Raw genomic sequence first — 25,997 nt, 5'->3', positions numbered from 1 at the left:
AAGTACTGAGAACAGGTACTGGGAACAGAGTAAACACCAAATAATTGTTTTAAAAGTAAATTGAACAAGTTTGTGATTCCTGGTACATATATGGTCATCCAGTTCGCCGTATACAAAGTAATGTCAAATTCTTCTTCGTTGGATGCTAATCTAACATTTTTAACTTTAGATTAAGGCTCCAGACAAAAATATAATCTACATACACACACACAAGAGAATAGCGTTTTTCCTTTTTTCCTTGTGTTTTTTGGTGGAGAAGTAATTAGTGGGCCATAGGTCATAAGAACCTTGTGAGGATTTCAAACTAGAAGTACCCTTCAATCAGTCTAGGGGTTCTAACTGTTCCCATCTCCCAAATTGAAACTGAAGACAGACAGTATGCATAGAAAGAAACTTGAAATCTGTGACAGGAAAACAGAACCTGAATTTTTAAAGATGTCTGATTTAGGAATCTTTTAGTATTAGTGGATACCAATCACATAAATATCTACAACAGTTAGCAATCGGCTGACACATGGAGGAGAGAGATCATTGTAATAGAGTCTAAGGGACCATGAAAATACTTTGGATTAAAAAAAAAATTGTTTTCTTTTACTGAATAATGCTCCAATGCTCCATTCTGCCTCCGGCTTCCTGCTTCACACCCACTTCCTCTACGAGAAACCAATGGTTGGACGAGGACCAGTAAAGACAGAGGACCTGACCTATTTTCCAGCTTCTTTCTCTGCCAAGAAGCCCATCATGAAAGAGTTTTTGGTGACAATGGCAGTAGGCTTAATGAGCATTGAGATGAAGCATATGAAGAGAATTTGACAGACTCAGTGGTCATCAGCTCATAACTATACTTTTTTGATTCAATTAAATACATTTCACAAACATTTACTGAGAAATTATTATCCATAAACAGAATCAGGATAAGACTTATTTTCAGTCTTCAAGAATTGACTGTCTAATACGACAGTCACACACAAATTAAGACAACTGCACAGAAATTAAATTCACAAATTTAATACAAAATGAAACATATTAAAATATATTAATGACATAAGAGAGGTTAAAAAAAAAAGTAACATCAAAGAAATGATCAAACAAGCTTGGTTTAGGAAATCTGGGAAGGCTTCAGGAGGGAGACAGTATTCAATACCTGGTCAAAGAGTGAATGAAACTGGAGCTGGCCCAGTGGTACAATGGTTAAGTTCACACACTCTGCTTGAGCGGCCTGGGGTTTGCCAGTTTGGATCCCAGGCACCAACCTAGGCACCGCTTATCAAGCCATGCTGTGGCAGGCGTCCCACATATAAAATGGAGGAAGATGGGCACAGATGTTAGCTCAGGGCCACTCTTCCTCAAAAAAAAAAAAAAAAAGACAATGAAAGTATTTCTTTTTTCCTTTTATTATAGTCAGTTTCTTTAAAGCTATTTTTTTTCTGATTTCAAAAGTGCTACATGGTCACTGTGGAGAATTTTTATTTTAAATCCAAAAAGGTACAAGGAAGAAAACAAAAATTACCTGCAATCTCTCCACTAGCAGATAACTTTCAAGTAATGGATAAATTTCCTTCAATGAAGCTGCTTCGTCCAGTCCAGGAGAGCAGCTTTGAGGGTCTAGTCTAAGGTGGAGGAAGTAGGGGAAGGAACAGACAGGACAGAGGTGACAGCACTATGCTGACACTGAACTGGGATGCCGACCATGAAGGAGATAAAGGTGACCCGAGAGCACCGAGTTATGTCGAGGGGTCCCATGCAGCGGCAGAAGCAGCCACATAGGAGGGAGATGTATTTTGGGGGGGAAGATCATGTCTGGTTTTGGATATGTTAGAGCGGAAGTGCTGGTGAGGCGTGTAGCGTCTGGGAACACAAGCTGGGAGTACAGAATATTAGAACCAGAGATAGAGAATGGGGGGTCATCTTCATAAAATTGAGTGTTGAAGCTGTAGAAGTCGATCGTTACTGAGAGAGCAGGTGCAGAAAACCAGGTGGCTCAGAAGGCGGCCTTGGGGAAGACATGTTGAGAGAGCCAAAGGAGTGGAGGGAAGAAGACCAAGAGGAAACGACAGAGAGTAAAAGGAGCTTGAGGATAACCTAGGGTCAGAAGTCAAGAAAAGAGAGAACTTCAAGGAGGAAGGAAATGGTCAATAGAGAAGCTGAAATAAATAAATTACTAAAAATGGTCTCAGGGTTGGATAATTTGTAGGAGTTTTAGTAGAGTGATTTGGGAGTAGAAAACATTACAAGAAGTGAGAGAATGGAAGAGTAAGTGTAGGCAACAAATACTGTGTACTGAAGATGAAAAATCGAGAATGAAGAGGCTAGGGTTCCAGCCTGCCATTTACTAGCTATGTGACTGGGATACGTGACTCAACGTAGATCCACCCTCGTGTCCTTATCCGTAAATTAAAAATGAGGATGATACCTGCTCCATCCCTACAAGGTTAAGAGGAACAAATCAGAGAAGACAGATGAAGGCATATTGTAAACCATAATGAAATATATAAATATTACCTATCTCAATTCTTTCAAGTACTCTGGCAATTGAAAGACAAGGGAGATATGTGGCAGGAACAATTTCTACTGTAAGAAAGCAGCCTCAGCATATACACAGGAAGAAGAGCTGACTCAGTACCAGAGTTCTAAATGTCATCATCCTGAATGGACCATGATTTGAGAAACAGGGATTAGGAGCAGAGACTAGAGTCTGTGGGTTGGACTATGACTCAGACTAGGTGGGTTTGAATCCCAGCTCTGCTCCCTACTTCTACGAACTTCAGTTTCCTCATCTATAAAGTGGGGATAATGACAGTACCTACCTCACAAGTTGTTGTGAGGATTAATTTATGAACACTTAGAACTGTTTCCGTCACATAGTAAATGCTCAAAAATGTTAGCAATATATGAATAAATGTACTGCGATATGCAAGCATACATGCTTTAAGTTAAAATAATGACAGTGTTGGGGCCAGCCCAGTGGCATAGTGGTTAAGCTTGCATGATCCACGTTGGTGGCCCAGGTGAATCCTGGGCACAGACCTGGCACCACTCATCAAGCCATGCTGTGGCCGTGTCCCACATACAAAATAGAGGAAGTTTGGCACAGATGTTAGCTCAGCAATAATCTTCCTCAAGCAAAAAGAGGAGGAAAACAGATTTTAACTCAGGGCCAATCTTCCTCACCAAAAAATAAAATAAAACAATAACGGTGTTGTCAACATTTTGATAACTGGTATTTTATATTGGTATGAGACGAGAAACTGCCCATCCCTTCATGGATGGGGTAGCCAGAACACGGAATGGTCAAATTTAATATCCTTTCAGGTCCTCTTCAGTTGGATTCCACCAACTGCTTCCTTATTTGTCCCAAAATGAATTTACAAAATTGAAAGAGATTTTTACAGTCCTAGGTATCTGAACTACCGTAAAGGGCCAATGTTACTAGATAAACTATAGATAAGCTGTAGAAAGTAGGTAAACACTGTAAATGTGTCATATGACATTTAACATGTGAAGTAGCCACAAAATGAATTTACAATTGAAAGAGGTAAATAAAGATACTACAATAGACTGTATTTGGATGTTTTTTAGGATAATGCAGTGGAATATAACAAATATATTACAGCCTTTGGAGCCACTCAGACCAGGATTAGTATTGGGCCTCCACAGTAACCCACACAGGACGCAGCTAATATAAGAATCCAGACAATTATCCACTTATTGACTTCTAAGTGCAGGCTGGCCCCTGTGCTAGACTGTGGGGCTACACTGAGATACACGGGACAGGAAGTCTAGCCTGACAGCTTAAACAAGTAAATTACAAATGTGATGTAAACGTGATTCAAGATATCTTATACTGCATATGAAATGCCCTGCACATGGCAGGTCACTCAATAAATGTAACTCTCGAATGGTTACATTAATTTTACTCTACTTCTCTTCCCATTTCCCCCTCCCAGGTTTCGTTTGCTCTTCACTGTAGTCTCAGTGACTGCAACCCAGCCTGTATTCAGCACACACCGAAGGACCAACAATGAAACCTAAATATTAAGCACTTGCTGTGTGCCGAACACATGTATTAACTCAATCCTCCCAACCCTCTGAGGTCAGTACTATTATTACTCTCATTTTACAGATGAGCGCAGATAGATCATGCAACGTGCCTGAAACCGAGGTCAACAGCCAGCGAGCAGGGGCCTTGGCATTCAAAACCACGCACCTCCGGCCAATCCTGCCTCTATGAAGCATTAATAAATCGGTGGATGAACAAACGAAGTAACACTACCCCAGAAGGAACCTACAAGTAGGACTCCCTAAGAATGCTCCTTTTTTCATGAATGACAAAATATTAGCACGTTTAAAGTGAAATTTAAAAGTTTTCAGCGCTCCCCGGGGATCCTCAAGCTCTTGGATTCGGAACACGAGGAACCACAGACGAGCAACTGAACAAGTGATCACACGTGGTCTGGACCACGTCATCCGGGTCTCGGGAGTTCAGTACTCTAATCTCCCAACTACCTGAAAAAGCCTTTGGGGAACATGCTGAGCGAACCCGAGCGGCGGCTCCAAGCCCATGAGGACCGGACAAGCGCCTCAGCAGCCGGGGACTGATTCTAACCCAACGACCACCCGCGCTGCCGCCCGATCCCGGCATGCACCACGGGCCCCGGCGACCTCCGCACACCCCCCTCCTCCCTCAAGCGCGTGCGCGCCCGCCCGCCCGGAAGCACCGCTCTCATGTTGCATGCTGGGAGTTGTAGGCGCCCGGGCCGGGCCCGCGGGCCGCCGTCCCCACTGTGCATGAGGCCGCTGGCGCTGGCCCGCGCGGCGCCGACGCGGGGAGCGCGCTTCGCGCTGACTCAGCGGCGGTGGCGGCGGCGGCGGTAGCCTGCCCTCGCGCTCTTTCCCTTCCTGGGGCGCCGACCCCGCCCGCCTGCTTGCTAGCGTGCCGGCCCGGCGCCACGCAGGAGAAGGCGCCAGGGGACGCGGAGCGGAGGGCGGCGCGCGGCCCCGGCCAGCTCCTTCTCGGCGTTAGCGCTGCGGCCGCGGCGGAGGACGACGGCGACAAGGACAGGGCCGCTCTCCCCGCTCCCTGCGTGCGGCGCCGCTGCGCTCGGCTGCCCGGCCCTCGGGAGTGCAGGCGGGGAGGCGGGATGGAGTGATAGGGAAGGTGACGCGGGGTCGGGGGCGGCGGGGCTCGGCCGCGGGGCAGTCCGCGCGAGGCTGCGGGGAGCTGGCCGGACGCCGGGAGGGGTGCGGGCCGGGGCCTCCGTGCGGTGCGCCCGAGGCTGGGGGGACCGGACCGGGGCGGGGTGGGAGGGGGGAGCTGGGCCGCGCCTCCGCCGCCGCGCGCGCCCCGAGTGCGTGGCCGCCGGTTGCCGGGTATTTCATCACCCGGGTTGCCACGAGGCTTCTTGTAGGGGAGGGATCCGGGGGAGGAAGGGGCCAAGGCCGCAGGGGAGGGTCGGCGTCGCCGCCGGCCCCCAGTGTAATACGAGTGGCCAAGCCCGTTGGTAGTAGTTGTAGCGTGTGCCACCAGTTTCAACGCAGAGACCGCAAACTTGATTCACCCCCCGCCCCGGGACCAGAAAAAAGAAAAGTATTATTTCTGTGTAGTAATTTGCCAGCACAGCCACGCCATTTCATCTCTGCCTTTCCTCACAGTTCTGCGGGAGTGGAGAAGCGTGATGTTTCCCTGTAACCAGAAAAAAAAAAAAGAGTACATCTTGAAAGTGTTGATGAGTTGTTACTGGAGAAAGTTACATTATATTAAAGCGACTTGTCAGCGTGGTGTTCAAAGGTTGGGGAGATTCAATCCTGATCTTTGAACAGTCTTCAGTAGGGGTGGGGGAATTTTCCCAAATTGTTTGTTTCTTGATTTAATGGCTCACCAGGAAAAGTTAGGGCTTAATATTTTAAGTATGTTGCTCACCTACCTTCCCCCAGAACAGTTGCTGGATGCGCAATTGAGGTGTTTGTCAAATTGTAACAAATGCTCTGCCTGCGTGGCTGTGCCGTATTAGAACATTATGTTTTTGTGCCAGACCTTTTCCTGGGAAGAGTCTCACCTTTTCGCACAGGTTGTAACTTTTCAGTTGTTTGCGCGCACGTAGGTAACTTACCTTGTTCCATTGCGTGTTGATTATTATCCAGGCGCCTTCTCTGTGGGAGATTCTTTCTGTACTGACAACTCTTCGTTGCCTTAGGTTGTTTTAGTTGCCATATTTTTTCTTAGGACTACTTGCTGTTTCCCTTAATATAATCAAAGTGGCTTGACCAAGCTTAAGAAGTTTTCCGTAACGCCATGCCAAATTCAAGGAATCTTTTATAAGACTGCTCAATCTGGGATTCATAGAAACTCAGATTGCCTTTTCTCTGAGTGCGTTTTTCAGAGAAATCGTCATCATTTTCTTGTCATTTTTGGCTGAGGGTGGTGGAAGAAAACTACTGCCTTTTTTTGTTTCCCCATCTGTTCAAAATGCCGATTTCCTAGCATGATGTGATAATCTAGAATGCTCCAAGTAGTTCCAATTCTGCATGTGCCTAGCTCTGAATTAGAAATAACCTGTTGACGGCCCACTGTGTGCCCGGCATACTTTATCTCATTGAAGTCTTTGCAACTTAGGATACACATGCTCTTTTTTTCCATCTCACAGAGAGGGCTCTCTTTCCCAGGTTTCGTAGTTGTCCATCTGGCCCCAGTTTGAAAAGATTGGAATACAAATTCAGGTCTTTCCAAATCCAAGCCCTATGTTCTACTATGTCTTAGGGACATAGTGACGAATATTCAAGACAGTCCTCGCCCTTGAAGGTTGATGAGAGAAAACTAGTAAGCAGCAGTGACAGCGTATCAGCACTGACATGGGGCATCTAATCCCCTTTGGGAGAGTGGGACAATAGGGGGTCAAAGAAGTGTTCTTGAAAGAGATGACCTCTGAGCTGAATTCTGAAGGACAAGCAGGGGTTAACCCTGTAACCAGGAAAGAGCAGGGTGTGCAGAGATGAAAGACAGAATGCCACTGGCTTTGCTGGGTTGGGGTGCAGCATAGTGAGGAGTCATTCAGAAGTGTTTGGGTTTTAATCCTGGGGGCAGCGGGGAGCTACACTGCCTTGCTGTGGTCTGCAAGCGTGATAGGAACGGAAGAGAAGGGACCAAGCCTTGTTCCCCAAGGCTTGCAGCACATAACCTGCCTGATCATTTGATTCCTGCAGGCCTAGAGGAAGAAGAAAAGCACATTGTAGCAGGGGTCCTCAGACCTGGGTCAGATGCTGCCCTCACCGTTCCAAGGCCCCCCGTTAGTCTCTTGGCCTCTTTAGGCTCTGATCTTCTCTTTGGTTCTGATAATTAAACCAAAAAAAGCCCCACAACCTTTTAATGGGAGTAGTAAGGCCTGGTCTCCGACCTCGTAGGTCTTGAGAGCATAACTGATTTATACATCATTTAGAATTTGTTTGTTCTTCACATAAATATACATTCTATCAAAAACCAAATTGCCTTTTGGGGCTTATCATGTTCTCATTGGAGAATGTTAAACCTTATATTCTGAAAAAGTACATTACTTCCAGAGACTAAAAAGGTATTCCAGGGGCTGGCCCCATGGCCTAGTGGTTAAGTTCGGTGCCCTCTGCTTTGGTGGCCTGGGTTCAGTTCCTGGGCATGGACCTACACCACTTGTCAGTGGCCATGCTGTGGTGGCAACCCACATACAAAACAGAGGAAGATTGACACAGATATTAGCTCAAGGCCAGTCTTCCTCAGGGAAAAAAAAAAGGTATTCTAGATAAGAATAGTCAGTATTAAGTTGTCAATCTTTATAGCTACTGTTAAAAAACGTTTTTTGAGATACCTTTGTAGACTGGCTGGCAAGAGCAGAGATCTGTAAAAGGCGGAGGTTGCCCATTGTTCAAAAGGTAAATGACTGATTTTTCACTCTCCCACTCCTTCCTCTTTCATAGGAAACACCCCAGTAAGGATATTGAACTCTGAGGTTACCACTTAGCCATTCTAACTTTTCACAAAAAGGTTTGCGATATTGATAAATGGAAGTAGGCAAATTTATAATTAGCATAATAAGATCTGGATTTGCCATTTTTTTACTTAATATAGTTGCACAATTGCCCTTTTAAGTACTAGAGATAGTAACAACTGCATAAATTAGATACTTCTGTTTAAAGCAGAAAATAATTACTTTCTATAGCTTATTGATGATCTTGAAGAATAAGAAAAATTGAGAACCGAGATGACATCCTTTAGGGTTTTAGAAATTGCACATCTGTGGTGTGTTTAGCAGGCCCATTCTTCTGGGACTTAGGCTCCTTTCGTTGTAACTTGGATAGTTTCAAAAGAAGTTCTTTTAATGCTTAAACTTCTTTGCATAATGGTATCCACTTGTTTTGCTGTTCTGGACAAGCATCTGTTTTGTTTATCAAGTATTGTTTTCTTGGACTGTGTGTGCAGATGTTTGTGGAGCCCTCTGTGGGATCCGAGGGTGCCTGTCGTAGTCAGCAGACTCCACGGACGGCAGCAAGGATGGATGAACAGGCTCTCCTAGGGCTAAACCCAAATGCCGACTCCGACTTCAGACAAAGGGTGAGTTCAGTTGCCTTCATCATTTGTTAAAGCATGTTGCCAGAGATTTGCATTAGAGGACTTGAATTAAAAAATGCCTCTGCTGATACAGGCTTAATTTGAGTAGAAACAAATAGAGACAAATTTGAGATATTTGAATATATTCTGAATACAGAAACAGTGAGAGTTGTGATTTATTTTCTGTTTAGTTGGCTCAACGAAAGTATTAAAATCTCATGTGATTCCAGGTAGGTCTTTTTGTCACATCAGTCATTCTTTCTTTCTTTTTTAAAGATTTTATTTTTCCTTTTTCTCCCAAATCCCCCGGTACATAGTTGTGAGTCCTAGCTGTGGCATGTGGGACGCCGCCTCAGCATGGCCTGATGAGTGGTGCCATGTCCGTGCCCAGGACCCTAACTGGCGAAACCCTGGGCGGTGCTGAAGCAGAGCGAGAGAACTCAACCACTCGGCCATGGGGCCACCCCATAGTCTTTATTTCTAATAATTTAAAAGTTGTAGTGCAAAGGATTGTTCGACGGACTTTTCATAGTAGCAGACATGCGTATTTTGTTTCTTCACTGCTTAGTTTGGTCTAATCAAGTTGTTTAACCCTGTGTTAGTGATATTTAACATCCTTGTTATTTAGTCCGGGCAGAAGTGAATAAGCAGTTATGATATGCCATGCCTTCGCTTATGTAAAATGATCACATGATAAGGAATCCATTATGAGGCGCTGGGATATTTGGGTGAATAAACAATTGAACATAATGTAGCCTACACCTGGAATCAGGTCTGTTGCTGAAAGATAAAAGAAGCATCTACAGAAGAAGCCTATAATTAGATTTTTTAAAGATGTGTGGGTGGTTTGAAGTATAGGGTAAGTGGAAGGAGAGGCATTTTCTCTTTTTTCTTCTTCATAGCAAAGGATATGTTTTATAAACGAGCTAAACGAGGTTAACAATCTCAGTATTATAGCAGTTTTTGTTCTGCATTTAAGCAGGAATTTATTTTTTTTAAGTAGTAAAAAAATCTCAAATAATTTCTAACATAGAACCACATACATGCCTCTGCTGTTAAATAAGTAACCAGACCTCCAGATAGAGGGAAATAACAGGAATTGAGATTTTAATATCTGGCTAATTACAACATACCTATCAGACTAGTTAGGGCATCAAAGACGTTACAAGTCCAGCCTTCTGTGTGCAGTCAGAGGTTTCCTTTCCTAGGAGTTGAAGCGACCTGCCGTCAAACCCTTAGTCACAGTTGAAGCATCACAGGTCTTCCCCTTGGTCTGGCTTGGTGTTGCATGGTTACTGTAACTAAATGCCTCTTGGCTCTTGGTTTAGTTACTAGATAGACTTTGCTGTTACTTTTTATGTTTCTTTTTTGAAATCGTTTGTTTTTTGTTAAATTCCACCATCTGACAGATTTTTTAAATGTGCACGAATGTCTTTTTCAGAAAAGTAAAACCGACACGTTGTTAATGATTTGAATACAGATGTGAAGCTTTTCATCCAAAAAATCGGTTCTGTCAGTCACATGCATATGTTAGGCACACTGGTCCCGGCTTAATTTGATAGCCTGTTAAGCCAACCTGAGTAACAGTTAATTAGGATGAAAAAGAAGGAATCTTAAGGAAAGTGAATTGTGATAGTCCTGGTGTTGGAGTTCAGGAGTCGTGAGAGCATAATCCAGTTTCGTGGTAAGATAAAGGACTGTCCACTGACCCCAATTCTCAGTTGTCTGTCTGTGGTTCTCTCTTTTCTACTGAGCAGTAAAAGTAGCTGAACGGATTCTGTTCCCACTTACAGACAGTGCAGCTTTAGAAAGAACGTATGACGTAGAAGAACTAGGTGATCAAAGCTGTGACTTGTTCATCATTGCAACAAATTTTTTTAAAATGCTAGTACCACATGGATTCAGAGTGCAAAGACTTTAGTTGGAAACTTGCAAGTTATTTTTACTTTTTTAAAAATAGGATATCTGTCTTTGGCTTAAAACTTGCTATTATTTAAAGAAGATGGTATGTGAGTGACAATTCCAGTAGCTGAGTCCCGTCCCCTTTTTTGGTAAGTGAAATATTAGGTGGTAGTGCAGCGTACTTGATTGACTTCCGCCTTGACACTGCCTGCCCCTGTGCTATAGGAAGCCCTAGGTTTCATGGAATATTGTTAGATAACAACTGAACTAGATTATTTTGCCACTGTTGCATTCCTATATTCTTAATTTCTAAAGATGGCCTTTATTTACACTTAAGATAGTATCTGGTCATCATCTCCGCACCTTCATTTACCTGCTTCTCTTGTAGTGGGAGCAGCCATTGAGACCACGTGTGGAGACCCATTCTCTCATTCATACAATTACACCATGCAGGAAACTATCACCTAAATGTGGTGGCTTTTTTGCTTCTTTTTTTTAACCTTTGGAAAAAATAATTTTACATCTTGAACCAGTGTGTGTGTGTACGTACGTATATATATATATATAACTGAAACAAGTTACACGAAGTTATAGTTATTCTTACTAAGTGCAGTGTAGTCTGATAGTCTCTATTCAGTTTCATGTCTTAAACTGCTGATCAAGACTGATAAAATTGATTTCATCACTAATAGGGCACAAACCACAGCTTTAAAAATATTGACTAATTGAAATTAGGTTCCTCTCATGCTTAATATTCCTTCAACTTTGTTTCAAGGTTTGTAAAATCATCTAGCAGGGTTTCTAGTTTATGTGTAATTTTCTTGACTGTTTGAGATACTTTCCACAGGTTGTTGAGATTACTGTGTGTCTGTGTTGGATGTGAAACTTGCATGTGTCGTTGATGCCAGTTGCAACATGCTGATAGAAGAGTGGCAGAACGTCTCCCGCTTTCCCAACAGTGTGGTAGAGAGCAGGGGCCTTGGGGCCGCATCCATCTAGAGCATATTCCTCTTGTAACCAGGCCCTGAATTCATGGACAGAGGGATGAGAAACGCATTTCCTAAGGCTCTGACCTTTTCAATTATTTAGTACCCAAAATTCGTGTCATGCAGTTGTACTCCATTTTTTATCTCATTTTTTAGGGAACTTACATGATATAGTTGAAGAATTGAAATACTCTTCTGTGTAACAGTAGATCAAATGATGTACAGAGTCTGTTTTGTCTTTCACAATCACCTCTTTAGTAGCATGTTGGTGGTGGTGCCGACGAGTGGATTCTGACTCCTGGTGACCCTGGGGACAGCAGAGCGGACCCCTGCCTGGTCTGTCTGTGTGCCACCCTCTCACCTGCCACGCTCTATCAGACAGTGCTCCACTGCTCTTCATAGGGTTTTTTCATGACCAATGTTTTTGCAAGTGGGTAGCCAGGTCCTTCTTCCCTTTAATAGCATATTTGCTATTAAATAAGGAAAATACTCTTTATATACCATTTTATAATTGCATAGACCTCAGTAGTATAGCGCTTGACAAAGAACTTGTATGTTTTCTCTCTTGATCCTCTTAATAACCCAGTGAACTCTGCAGGGCATTTTTGTGTTGTCTACTTTGCTGTGAGGAAACAGGTTTGAGTATCTAACTGATGGAATTTGCTTTTTACTTAACCTTTTATCTGGGAATGATCACTAAGTTGCACATATTCAGAAGACTGACTATACTGTTTTAGATGCTTTTCTTTAGATCCACTGATTTGCTATTCCCAGAACATTCTGTTTTGTATGAGCAGGGCATTGAGATTGACTGTTCCAAATGCATTTTCTGCTTTGCAATCTTACAGGCCCTGGCCTATTTTGAGCAGTTAAAGATTTCCCCAGATGCCTGGCAGGCGTGTGCAGAAGCTCTAGCCCAGAGGACATACAGGTAATTAAACCAAAATTTGCATGACTCTTAGAAGAATTTAAATTTCTGTGAACTTGACAGGACTGCTAAATTTACCTATATTTGGAAAATGTTTTCATAAAAACATTTTATGACTTGTGTTTTGGAAAACCATTCAGTGTAGAAATGAGAAAAATAATAAACTAATAATTTGGCCATTCCAGGATTGACTTTTCAGTAAAGCTGTCCTTTGCCTTATACTGTGTACCTGGCAGCAGATCCCAGCTGGAATTTGGTATTGTAAAAACTTCCTTATCTTCTTATGAGGAGTGATAGTTGGTTTTCTGAAAAGTTGGTAAAGGAGGTAATCATAAATTATATGTATCTTAATTTTTTATTTTAATGTAAAGTATATAAGCATTCAGTTACCAATCTTCTGATCTTGGGCCAAGGTCTTTGTATGTGTGCCACTAGCACTTAATGCGTCATTCTTATGTCCATCACACCTGTGATCCATCTTCTGCAGTTTCCACTGTGGGTCTCTGTAGTGGATTGAGAAGCAATGCGTGCAGATTCCTAGACTTTTTAGTTCTTTGTCCCCACCTCTCCAGGTCTTCTGGTTACTTAACACACAGCACTTGCGTGCAAGGTTTTTCCCCCTTGCCATGTGACTTTCTATGAAGTCTTTCTAAAGCATTCAACCTAATTTTTACAAAAACAGGAACTCTCATCATGCTCATTTCCTTAGTTTGTGTGATAGTTAAGTTACTTAATTACAAAAGTAGTATAACTGGCCCAGTGAGGCTTGGGGAACCACAACTGACTAGCTGTAAGCAGACAACTCATGATGAGAGCTGATGCGTGTGGGGTTAGTGATGGCTCCTAGCTGGCGTTCTTGTGTGGATATCGGTCATTATGTTTTATAGCCGAAACCAAGTGTCCCAGTTTAGTGAAAGTTGGTTTTGAGAACATCTACTGTGCATCTTAGGGTAAACAAGGGCCAACTTTTAATTAAAGGCATCCTGTAGTTTATTTTTTGAGTGAAAAATCTAAATCTTGTATAATTAGTTAAGGCTTCACTGTCATCCATGATAAGAGTAGAAACCCTAAGGTCTTAGAAGAGATGCGAATTAAACCTAATTTTAAAAAAACTTTTAAAAAATTAAGTTCCATCTTCTTATGTGTGAAATTGATTAATTCCTGTAGTTTTAATTAAGATAACATCTCCCTTCTGTATTGACCAGCTTTATATGTGAAAAATTCCTTAGCTAAGCCTGGCCCAAACCATCTGTTTTGGCTGAATAGATTGTTGTTCACTAAAGGGACTTTGTAGCTGGTTTACTACCAATCTGCGTCACCCCTAGAGAGACAGTTGGAAGTGGATAATTGCTGGATACTGGTTTTTGCCCCCAATTTATAAAGGCAGTATGTTTGTAACTTGGGCTTCTGTATGAATTTTGAGGCTGGACTGCCAGTCCAGGTGCCCTGCTCGTTTTGGATCTGGGTAAAATATAACTGTATAGGGTTGACTTGAAGATGAGCTTCATGACCATCTCTGATTGGACTCCGTGTCTGGCTGTTCTACCATTTGTCATTTTACACCTAGTCTTTCTATTGTGAAATGTAGGAGTTGTTCTAAGAATCCTAACATCTGGAATTTAGGGGGAATGCCTTTGTTTGCAAAGCACTATGCTTAAAGTGCATCTTAATTTTTTTTGGATATTCTGCTCACCAGATTTAATGGAAATATTGAATATTGTATAATAGACACTAAGTGCTCAGCTTTTTAGACAAATGCATATGAATGTAATAAATGAAAAAGGTAAAAGCCGACTGTCTACTTTAAGAAATGTTTTGGCGCCGGCCCGGTGGCGCAGCGGTTAAGTTCGCACGTTCCGCTTCTCAGCGGCCCGGGGTTCGCTGGTTTGGATCTCGGGTGCGGACATGGCACCACTTGGCACACCATGCTGTGGTAGGCGTCCCACGTATAAAGTAGAGGAAGATGAGCACAGATGTTAGCTCAGGGCCAGTCTTCCTCAGCAAAAAGAGGAGGACTGGCAGTAGTTAGCTGAGGGCTAATCTTCCTCAAAAAAAAAAGAAATGTTTTGACTGTGTTAGTCATTAATATTTTGGCTTTCATTTGTTTTCACCAACTCATAGCCTGCTTATCTAATTTTACTATTTTTCTTTTTCAGTGATGATCACATAAAGTTTTTCTGCTTTCAAGTACTAGAACATCAAGTTAAATACAAGTAAGGCTTTTCTCACTGCTTGACTGAGATTTCTAGGGAGCTGCCGCTTTTTTAGTTTTTAGCTAACTAGTCTTTAACTAACTAACTAGATAGTATTTCTCTTCTTTGGGGAAATCATAATACAAGTTGCAAATGGACAGTGGATGTTATATCAGTTTATAGATGTGTTTTGATTTATCCCAAAGTGTTTTAAAAATACTGAGTTTGTTGGTTACCTATAAAAATCCAGCCATTTAACAGGAAAAAACAGGTTTCCAGCTTCTCTGGGAAAATCAGAAGATCTAGCAGCACCGAGCCCGTTTCCCTACGTGACAGCTCTGCGCTGGAGTTGAGTGGCCATGTGGGCACTTGTATTCAGCACCCCTGCCTCATGCAAAAGCAATGAATTGCTGTTCAGAGGACCCTTGCTTTGCCTCTTGATTTATTCTGTAAACCAGAGACCTCAGAGCATGGACATGTTTCCATTTGAAAAATTGTGTAGCTGCCATTTTGTTGCAATATGAACTGAAGCACAAATCAAATTAAGATTAATATTGATACCTCACCTGCCACTCCCACCTCTATTTTTTTTTTTAAGATTGGCACCTGAGCTAACAACTGTTGCCAATCTTCCTTTTTTTTCCCCCTGCGTTTTCTCTCCAAATCCCCCCAATACGTAGTTGTATATTTTTTAGTTGTGGGTCCTTCTAGTTGTGGCATATGGGATGCTGCCTCAACGTGGCCTGACAAGCGGTGCCGTGTCCACACCCAGGATCCGAACCAGTGAAACTGTGGGCCGCTGCAGTGGAGCACTCGAACTTAATCACTCGGCCGCAGGGCCAGCCCCTCTATTTTTCTTTAAAGTAATGGTCAGAGACATTACCAGTTTATTTTAGGGAATTTTAGATAATTGAATGCTCTACAAATTTTCCCTTTCAAATATATGAGGCTGGTGTTTTTTAAAACCACAGTTATCAAATATAGCCATTATTATTTTTCTTCTCTATTTTGAACAGATATTCAGAACTAACTACTATTCAACAACAACTAATTAGGGAGACGCTCATATCTTGGCTTCAAGCTCAGGTAAAACAGTAATTTCATTCAGTGTCTCAAATTACCAGATATTTAAATTTTTATTTTTGCAAGAGTTTGCAACTTCAAAAACATGGATCATTTATCCTCCATTTGATCTCATAGGTTTTTTAGAAAGTGCTGGTTTTGAAGATCATGGGTAGATGAAAATTTAGTGATAATTTAAAATTATATCAGTAAGTGAAACTGTCATGTTCTCTGTGACAGTGCGGAAATTTTGGTATTAAAATATAATTTTTTTTTTCATTACTTGACAAAAGCGGCCTTTCTGTTCACTCTTAAAGGTGAGCCCCCCAGACAGCCCCTTCACCAACAGCCCTTCACCAAGGGGCCACTAGAGTTCACAGTATGTTCTTTTTCACTAATTTTAGCTAATCCTAACATAAAGCAGCTGTGTAGCTAGGATTTTTATTTTCCTTAAAGAGCAAGCAGCTAGAAAAAAAAAATTGAATTTTTTTTTCTTCTTTGAAGAAATTATAGGAACTAGTAAAACTCTGCACATGAAACTTCTCTCTCAAAGTGTGAGAATGAGAAGTACCGTTAGCATCTTGGTGGCTTGACTGTTCTCCTTCTTGCCACGGAATTATTTTGTAATTTTCAAGCATATTTGTTGCACAGCTAACGTACCCCTCGTTGACATCTGGTGGGTTGTTGCCTGTTAATGATAAACAGGAAAACAATGTGTTTGAGTCAGAAATGTATGTTTAATTTCATGGGCTATTCCTCTGTCTGTCAGATGCTGAATCCCCAGCCAGAGAAGACCTTTATACGGAACAAGGCTGCCCAGGTCTTCGCCTTGCTCTTTGTTACAGAGTATCTCACGAAATGGCCCAAGTTTTTTTTCGACATTCTCTCAGTAGTGGGCCTAAATTCCAGGGGAGTAGATCTGTACCTCCGGATCCTCATGGCTATTGATTCAGAGTTGGTGGATCGTGATGTAGTGCATACATCAGAGGCAAGTGACTTCCCGTTAATTTTTAGTTTTTAATATAGATTTTGTAGGAGCTAATGGGCATATAATAAAAGGAGCAGGAAGTCTTTGTTTTTTTTAAGATGAACTTTCTTAAGAATAATTATAAATTTACCCAATATTATGACTTTTGTTTTACAAAGGAACTTAAACTTGGTTTTCTTTTCCCAGGTCTAGGTTGAAGATAGGGTATCACTTAGGTTCTTTTAACTAGGCAAGCGCTTTTTCCAGTGAAATTCACAAATCGGTTTTCTCCTGTGAATCGGTGGAGAAATATGGTCTGCACTGACTCCTGCTCTGTAGCCACTGAGCGAGGAGGAAGCATTGCTCACGAGTCAGTGCCAGGCCTTCTGAGTTCCCAGTCACAGAGCCTTAGCCTTTCTCTGTTTCTTCATTACCCGATACGACTTTCTCCTTATTCTTAAAGAACATAATAGAAATAGCTGAATTCAAATATATAATAATTTAAGGTCATTGTATGTCAAACATGTAGAATTTTAAAGGATATCCTGCATTTAAGTTGTCATTTTCTTAAGTAGCTTATCATGTTTGCATAATATCGAGGAGAAACTTTCTGAGCAATGCTTATTTATAGTCTGTGGTTTATTAAGAAATTAGGTCTGGCACTGAGGAGTAGACTAGAATGAGCAAATAGAAAGGACACAGGATATGATCTCAGCTGATAAATGGGGCGATGTGGCGGGGAGTGTGCTAAGGAGTCTGGAAGCTCAGTGGTGAGGCCGTGTCTGTGTGCGGCTCCTCGGATGGTAGACGTTGTTTTCCGAGGTGATCCAGTTGACTGCGTTTAAGGTGTTTGTTTTGTTTTTCAGGAGGCTCGTAGGAATACGCTAATAAAAGATACCATGAGGGAACAGTGCATTCCAAACTTGGTGGAATCATGGTACCAAATCCTACAGAATTATCAGTATACTAATTCAGAAGTGACGTGTCAGTGCCTTGAAGTAGTTGGGGCTTATGTCTCCTGGATAGACTTATCCCTCATAGCCAATGATAGGTGGGTATACCTAGGTTTTTAAAATAGAAACCTGCAAAATACAGTACGTAAAACTCGTGAATTTGAAAATGTTCTAACAATATTATCCCCCCATTGCCAGGTTTATAAATATGCTGCTAGGTCATATGTCAATAGAAGTTCTGCGGGAAGAAGCATGTGACTGTTTATTTGAAATTGTAAATAAAGGAATGGATCCTGTTGATAAAATGAAACTGGTAGAGTCTTTGTGTCAAGTATTACAGTCTGCTGGGTTTTTCAGCATTGACCAGGTCAGTAAATTTATGTCAAAGTTTTGAAGATAGAACAAACTAGGATAGATAGTAATTAATTTTTTCTTTTTTTTTCCTTTTTTAATGTTGGCAACTCTCCTTTAGATTATAATAATGAAACATTGTGTCCAGAAAGCCATAATGTTATCTGTAGCATTTGCCAGGGGCAATAGATGACACCGGTTCTTAAACTTGCAGATGTGGGGTGGTGCCTGCAAGTGTGCATTTCTGTCAAACTCCCAGGTGATGCTGAAACTGCTGGTCCGTGGAGCATGCTTCAAGCAGCGAGGGACTGTGCTGTGTACCTGATTGTGCATTTTGAGCAAAATTAGACTCAGTAATTACGAATATTCTCATCATGCTTTCGGATCTTTATTCATTTGAGCTGTGAGAGTTTAGGCCTGACAGACCGAGGGCTCTAAGTGTGGTGAATTAGTAGTCTAGGAGCGGACTGTGTAGGTTTGTATGTTGATTTTACCTGTGACGGCGATCAGGAATTACTGAGAAATCTTCGGACGGCTGCTATGTCAGTAATACGGCCCTCCTGTTTTCCTGGCTCACAGATGAATGGTAGCGTTTTCTTACCTTGCTAATAATTGTCTTATTTAGTCCCTGGTGAAAAACCTAAAATGGTGAAGGTGAAATCTCTTTCCTTTTCCTCTCCCTTATGAAGGAGAACATCATAAGGATAATTAATGAAAATAATCTGAGTTTGTGTTCTGGCTCTGATGCTGGTATGATCATAGGCAGGTAATCGTAATAGCAGTCCCATCTCTTTGCAGCATAGTTCAGGCTCAAGTTGAATAGTGTCAGAAAGGACTGTTGTAAATTCTTACATATTCCGTAAGATGACAGCATTAACTTTATTAGACATATTTACTAAATTGAACAGTTTTGAGAGAAAGTTCTGTAACCACAGATCTCTTTTTTTAAAGCTTTTATAAAGCTGGCAATGACTCCAGGACTGTAATCATTAGAAATAGGTGTTTAAAGAATACTAGTGCATAATAATAGTAGAAGAATTCAAATTCTAAAAATCCCCCAGTCAAAATGGTAGAGTTGTTAAACGTCTACTGTGAGTGTGAAATTGAATCCTGTAATTGTCACTTGATTCACACTGGAGTGTAGAGTTGTCCCTCTTACTCTCAGGGGGTGGTTTTCACCCGAGGTCTGTCTGGATTGTTTACAGGAAGAAGATGTTGACTTCCTGGCCAGATTTTCTAAGCTGGTAAATGGAATGGGACAGTCATTGATAGTCAGCTGGACTAAGTTAATTAAGAATGGTGACATCAAGAATGCTCAAGAGGCGCTGCAAGCTATCGAAACAAAAGTGGCACTAATGTTGCAGCTCTTAATTCATGAGGATGATGACATCTCTTCCAACATTATTGGATTTTGTTATGATTATCTCCATATTTTGAAACAGGTAAATCCTTGTTTTAACCTTTTCGTCTGGTAGATAATATAGAAGAGCCATAGAAAATTGGAAAATACAGGAAAATGAAAATAAGACAATACCCCTGTGATTCTACTACCTAACAATATTTACTGTTAAATATTACTATATTTCCATCTTTTTTTTTTTCTTTAAACTTCTTAGCCAGAAAACAGCAATGGCCAGGTTCTAAAATTCACTAGACTAACAAGCTTCAGAATTACTCATAGGTTTAGGTTATGTTTTCATTTTGAATCTGTGTTTATTTGTAAATACAATAGAAATTTGTTAAACATGGTTCATTATTTTAGTTACGTATTCATCATTTCTTGTAAACAACTTTTGTGGGGGTTTTTTGGGGTTTTTTTAAGATTGTGTTTTTTTCCTTTTTCTCCCCAAAGCCCCCTGGTACATAGTTGTATATTCTTCGTTGTGGGTCCTTCTAGTTGTGGCATGTGGGACGCTGCCTCAGCATAGTTTGATGAGGAGTGCCATGTCCGCGCCCGGGATTCGAACCAATGAAATACTGGGCCGCCTGCAGCAGAGCGCACAAACTTAACCACTCAGCCATGGGGCCAGCCCCTAAAAACAACTTTTTACAATTAAAAATGTCTCCCTAGACTGTTGCTTTCAATAAGAACTTAAAATGTAGATGGTATTGATCTCCTTATTATGGCAGGTAGTCTTTTTTTTTTTGGCCCTGAGCTAACATCTCTTGCCAATCTTCCTCTTTTGGTATGTGGGTCACCGCCACAGCATGGCCACTGACAGATGAGTGCTGTAGGTCTGTGCCTCGGAACCAAACCCAGGCCGCCAAAGCAGGGTGTGCTGAACTTAACCACTAGGCCACCAGGGCTGGCCCAGCGTGTAGCCTTTTAAAGAATCAGTAGCTTCTCATTATGACGTTAGATGAAAGAGCCATTCCTATTTTCTTTACATTGGATTAGCTGAATCAAGGCAAGCTTAAAATAGTTTTTTTCCAAACTGAGTTTAGCTTCTCTTCTATTGTTATAACACACGTCTGCATGCATACTCTAAGAAATTTTAGGCACTGCAGAAAGGTATGAAAAACTTAAAGTCACCATTGTTACTCCCACTCTTTATTATCTCAGTGGATTTCTAGGCTTGTTTTGCCTTGTTTAAAAACAAGGGGAAATCATACTTCACTGTCCCATAACCTGCATCTCTGCTGAATACATAATAAGTATCTTTAAAAATCACATTTGTCTACATGTCTTTACCTGCATGTCAAGTTATTTACCAGAAGCAGAGTTGCTGGGTCTTAGGTTAGGTACATTGTAAGTCCCTAAAGGGGCTGCCAGCGTGCACTCCAGAAGGTTGTGTGCATGTCTTAGAAGGTCTTAACTGATCAGAAAAATGTTCTGATAAGCAAGTATATCTTTAGGAAGCCTAATAAGCTATTGCTTCCTTTTCAACAGCTCACCGTGCTCTCGGATCAGCAGAAGGCTAATGTAGAGGTAATGGACTTCTTGCTTCTTTCAAACCAGTGACAGAATCTCTGTCACAATCTGCACTGAAATATAGCTTAATTTCAAAGGATATCGAATTAAAGGAGACTGAGGAAAGATATTTTTTTCTTAATTTTAGGCAATCATGCTGGCCGTTATGAAAAAATTGACTTATGATGAAGAATATAACTTTGAAAACGAGGTAAGAATTTCACGTAGAAGAGAAATCAGTTTTAATTTTACTGTTTATTTACATCAAATTAATATTTCAAGTTTTGGTTATTTTAGGGTCCTTTGAAACAAGAGGTATTTCAAAAATTAGTCTTGTATATATTGACCTCGACCTTAGGTGAAATTAATGGAAGCCTGATAATTCTTCATTTTTCGTATTTTGTCCCTTTTTAAAAAACAACCCTTTTGAAAACACTTTGTAGCATTGAACTGTGTGAAATATTTACAATGTTGTTGGTGATTATATCTCCCTCTGTATTTGGTATGAGTGCTGAGTTGAGGCTGGTCGGTGGACCTCAGATCCTGTGCCTGTTGGGAGAGTGGGAATGAGGCACCTACCTGTCTGGACTTGTTCTGGTTGAAGTCTTGTCCAGGGTTGCCAGTCACTCAGCTTCCCATCCAACACAAGGGTCATCAGGTGCTTTCTAGCAACTCAGTCATGGCGTGTACTGTTTGGCTGTGTGCTGCAGTGTTCTATTCCCACCTCAGGCATTCAGAACTTTTGGACTGTAAAAGGATAATGGTGATAACGAACACATAGCACCTTACAAAGTACCAGACTCATTACAAATAACATCTTCGATCATATGATATTACTGTTTTTACAGTGGACACTGGGATACAGGGAGTATAAATAAGGTGCCAAAGGTCTCACAAAGCCCACTGGGCACCCCGTGTAGCTCTAGACTCTTGTCCTTGTGCTGTTTCTGGCTTTAGGCTTTCGGGGTCTAGGGCTGTCTTCAGGAAGACATATTGTTAGCAGGAGGGGAAAGGCTACTAAGCATAGTAAGTTTTCCTATATAAATAAATACTGAGGAAAAAATAAATGTGTGCATTAAGTGTGTAAGTGCAGAAAACTAATGAGAACTTATTATTTACATCAATTTTAAGGTCTTTTAAGTTTTTAAAATGAGAATTTTAAAACACATCTTAGGGTGAAGATGAAGCCATGTTTGTAGAGTATAGAAAACAGCTGAAGTTGCTGTTGGACAGGCTCGCTCAAGTTTCCCCAGAGTTACTGCTGGCCTCTGTGCGCAGAGTGTTCAGTTCGACACTGCAGTAAGTTTGTTACTGTTCTGTAACAAATTGCCTCTCTCCTTTCCTCCCTGATGATGGTCTGCAATAGGTGATTCACATAACTTATTAATCTGGGTTACTCATTAAGGTCTTATATATGTGTCTGAAACAGTGCGTTTATATTGTCTCTGATTCATCATGATCCTTGGGGGAAACACTCATCTTTGGAACATAAACAATAAAATGGATTACATCATTGTGATGTAAATTATGTTGCCTGGCAAAATTAACAATTGCTGTGACTTTTTAATAATTAAAGAGGTTTTTGTTGGTGTCTTTTTATCCTCTGCATCACTAGTTGTATGGAAAGTTTATGTTCAGATCTCACTGACGTATTATACCTTGGTAGGAATTGGCAGACTACACGGTTTATGGAAGTGGAAGTAGCAATAAGATTGCTGTATATGTTGGCAGAAGCTCTTCCAGTATCTCATGGTGCTCACTTCTCAGGTGATGTTTCAAAAGCTAGTGCTTTGCAGGATATGATGCGAACTGTAAGTATACTGAAGATAATTTATTTTGAATATAACTCTGTTTTCACTATAAGCTAATGGGAGTTCCTTAATTGTTATACCTTAGCATCTGTTAATACTGGGGCATTTTGATTTTGCAATAAATAAGGATAGATTTCTTCATTTTTTCCTGCTCCAGTTGGTAACATCAGGAGTTAGTTCCTATCAGCATACATCTGTGACATTGGAGTTCTTTGAAACTGTTGTTAGATATGAAAAGTTCTTCACAGTTGAACCTCAGCACATTCCATGTGTACTAGTAAGTATTCATTGTCCTCTCAGTTTTATTGTTTTCCATGTATTTCAGCTAATAAGCAGATAGTATTCTATCTTCTTTTATAACCTTTTCCAGAACTAAAAGCTCTCAAAAACTCCTGAACACACTGAAACTAACCCTAGCTCCAATTCTTTAAAATGGACGGTTTCTGTGTAATCAGGCGTCTGAACAAGTCTTCAGGCCTCAGGGCTTATTTGTGTGTAGTGGAGGAATGCTACAGATTCCTGGTTCCTGCCTTCCTGGAGCTGGGAAGTGCAATTTGATGTGAACGAAATACATCAAGACAATAGCGAGGAAGCCTTAGGGAAGTGCAGAAGGACTAAGGGCGCCTCTCTTTCCGCAGATGGCTTTCCTAGATCACAGGGGTCTGCGGCATGCTAGCGCAAAAGTGCGGAGCAGAACTGCTTACCTCTTCTCTAGATTTGTCAAATCTCTCAAGTAAGTACAAAATTTCAGCTAGTAGGTTTCATTCTCATTTTTAAAATTATTGAATAAGACATAAATTATTTTCTAAGGCGCTTTTTTATCAGGGGTTCTTTTCTGTATCATGATGTTATGACTTCTTTTCCTTCTCATTAGCCAGGTACTTGGTTCCTCAATAAAAAGTGATCTGTTTGCGTACCCTTATATGGAACACCTCTCATCACTAATGACATTAGTTACTTAACCAGCACTTTTATCGCCAAGAGTCACTGGATGCCTTCTTTGAAATTCTGAAGAATATATTCCTTGGAAATACATTTTTAACCTAATCTGTTTTGTACCGTATTGTTCTTTACTAGTACCATTTTTCAGTATGAAAGGTGCTTATTCTTAGGCTTATAAGGTTGTAATTTATAAACATCATAGCTAGTCTCAATCATTACATGTGATTAGCTTAGAACTGAACTTTTTTTAGTTCTGCCTTAAAGGGGAGTTTGGTATTTGAGCAATTTTTCAAGCACTATTATGTAAGTAATTGTGATTTTCCTTTTTGCCTTTATTCAGTAAACAAATGAATCCATTCATTGAGGATATTCTGAATAGAATACAAGATTTATTAGAGCTTTCTCCGCCTGTGAGTATCTGTTCTTCCAAGTTACAGGTTTTCCCCAGATACCGAGGCTGCACATGCCTTTAGCCTTCAGAGTTAATGCCTTTGGGGACTTTTTTTTTTTTTTTAATGAAGGGAGTGGGTGTGCAAGGGTTACCAGAACTCTGTTGAGATATAATAAGAAGCAAAACCTAGTAATAGAAATAGAAAAGGGTCAAGAGTTGATGGATAAATCTGGCAGTGTCAGATATGATCTGCTCTCCATACTCTTAAATGTTGGTGAAGCATCTCCTGGAGACGGAGAAATGCAAGTTCTAAATTATTCTTGGTTTCGTCCTATGATCATACTAGCCATTCTCAGTGACTGCTACTGTTAGACTGAAGTGTTTCTGTGTATCTTCAGGCTTGGGGTAAAAAAAAATTTATGTTGGTTGATCTGAATGTTTTGGTATCCATTTCACTAGAAAGATTTAAGTTGAGAATTTTATAAGCACGTTTTGACTGAGGCGTGTTTTTGTGTAAAGCAAAATACTGACATTGAGTAATTTTTTTTCATTTTGATAAGTTATTACTAGAGCTGCCACTTGAAAAGTGTGTGTTAAACATGAAATAATACTTTGTCATTCTTTTAAGTAAATGTCAGTAATTAGAGTGCAAAGGTTATATAATTGCACTGCATGAAAGGTTACTGGTGAAATATATGGTTGAATTATTTTTGCCTACATACTCTAGAACCTACACATTAATAAGTATTTCACCTGGTTCTGCTAGTTTTCCTTGGCAGTTCACACTGATCCAAGACTTAGGCATTTAAGAAGCCATATTTAGCCTTTTAATCTTAGTGATATTGGAAATTTTTCGTGTTTCTCATACAGTACATATAGGCAAGGACTTTTACCGAACCTGTAATCTTTTTTAGTGATGAAAAGATTGGATCACATTGCTGTTACTGAATGTTGACTGCTCAGTATGGTCATGAGTACCCATTTTTTGAGTAGCTGCTTTATCTTTGTGTCTCAACCCCTAGGGCAGAGATTAGTCCTAGTGGTATTTGATAAATGCTTTAGTTACCTCTAAATAGGGACATTTCTCTTCTAAGAGACGAGGAATTCTTTTATAATAAAACCGCCATAAAATTTATCTGTTTTAAGACTAGGTTTTTCTTAACAGGGAACGTTAGTGTTGGACATAGAGGGGCCTTTGATATTTTCCCCCTCCTCTTGGCCTCTCTGACTGCATAAATGTAAAAAATGGCAAAACTCATTAATAAAAATTAACCAGTATGTGGGACGTTTGCTCGTGCTTGAATGAGATCTGTTTTCATTTGAAGTCTTATTTTCAAATGTTCTAAAGTAACACGTGTGTGTGTGTATTTATTGTGTGGTTTTGTTGTTATCCAACTCTTAAACACACTTTAAAATATTAACTATGTGGCCTTTGTACTAACACTCAAAGCACATTTGTACACCTCATTTTTGCCTTGTAATCTTACAAATAAGAATTTTATGAAAGAAAACAAGTCAGAAGGTTCACTAATAATTGTCTTATGTGACCATTTGCAAAGTTTTGTCAGGGGTAGCATTAGACCTGTGATCTTTTGACCTCTAATTCAGTTTTCTTTCCATTGTATGGTCCTGGGAGAAATTTTATTTATTTATTTATTTGTGAGGAAGATTGACCCTGAGCTTACATCTGTTGCCAATCCTCCTCTTTTTGCTTGAGGAAGATTGTCGCTGAGCTAACCTCTGTGCCCATCTTCCTCTGCTTTATGGGGGACGCCGCCACAGTGTGGCTTCACCAGTGGTGATGGGTCTGCACCCGGGATCTGAACCTGAGAAACCCGGGCTGCCAAGCAAAGCATGTGAACCTAAACCACTATGCCACTGGGCTGGCCCTGGAGAAAATTTGTTTTTATAAGTACTCGGCCTACTTATGTGTTGATGTGATAGATTACATCTCCTGTCCCTCTTGCACTGACTCTGCTTAAATGAGAGGAACTGAACAAAGAAAAACTTCAATAAGACTGAATTT

The 25,997-nt window shown here is 40.8% G+C and overlaps 2 protein-coding genes across 11 annotated transcripts in view; one reads left to right on the top strand and one right to left on the bottom strand.

Annotated features, from left to right (window-relative positions):
* C1H12orf56 (chromosome 1 C12orf56 homolog) overlaps positions 1-4,638 on the bottom strand; it is an 81,885-nt gene extending 77,247 nt beyond the window's left edge. For 5 of the 6 annotated variants that reach the window (XM_046672976.1, XM_046672987.1, XM_046672949.1 and 2 more), the window contains exon 1: positions 4,507-4,638. The gene's annotated coding sequence lies outside the window, so the exon portion shown is untranslated. Of the gene's footprint in view, positions 1-1,144; positions 1,238-4,506 lie in introns of those variants that run through there. The other variant, XM_046672959.1, reaches the window with a different exon arrangement.
* Positions 4,639-4,824: 186 nt separating this feature from the next.
* Positions 4,825-25,997, top strand: part of XPOT (exportin for tRNA) — a 36,167-nt gene continuing 14,994 nt past the window's right edge. The window contains exons 1-17 of one of the 5 annotated variants that reach the window (XM_046672926.1): positions 4,825-5,158; positions 5,653-5,788; positions 8,447-8,578; positions 12,312-12,394; positions 14,548-14,604; positions 15,600-15,669; positions 16,415-16,633; positions 17,479-17,663; positions 17,764-17,932; positions 19,122-19,358; positions 20,807-20,845; positions 20,976-21,038; positions 22,002-22,126; positions 22,494-22,638; positions 22,796-22,915; positions 23,277-23,371; positions 23,921-23,990. In XM_046672926.1, coding sequence (XP_046528882.1) covers positions 8,447-8,578; positions 12,312-12,394; positions 14,548-14,604; positions 15,600-15,669; positions 16,415-16,633; positions 17,479-17,663; positions 17,764-17,932; positions 19,122-19,358; positions 20,807-20,845; positions 20,976-21,038; positions 22,002-22,126; positions 22,494-22,638; positions 22,796-22,915; positions 23,277-23,371; positions 23,921-23,990 — 1,809 coding nt within the window. In that variant the 5' untranslated portion in view covers positions 4,825-5,158; positions 5,653-5,788. The other 4 variants (XM_046672902.1, XM_046672935.1, XM_046672917.1 and 1 more) reach the window with 4 other exon arrangements.

Source organism: Equus quagga, chromosome 1 (genome assembly GCF_021613505.1).
Source record: "Equus quagga isolate Etosha38 chromosome 1, UCLA_HA_Equagga_1.0, whole genome shotgun sequence".
Lineage (NCBI taxonomy): Eukaryota > Metazoa > Chordata > Mammalia > Perissodactyla > Equidae > Equus > Equus quagga.
Note: the sequence above shows the minus strand (reverse complement) of the source record. Positions and strands in the feature narration are given on the sequence as shown.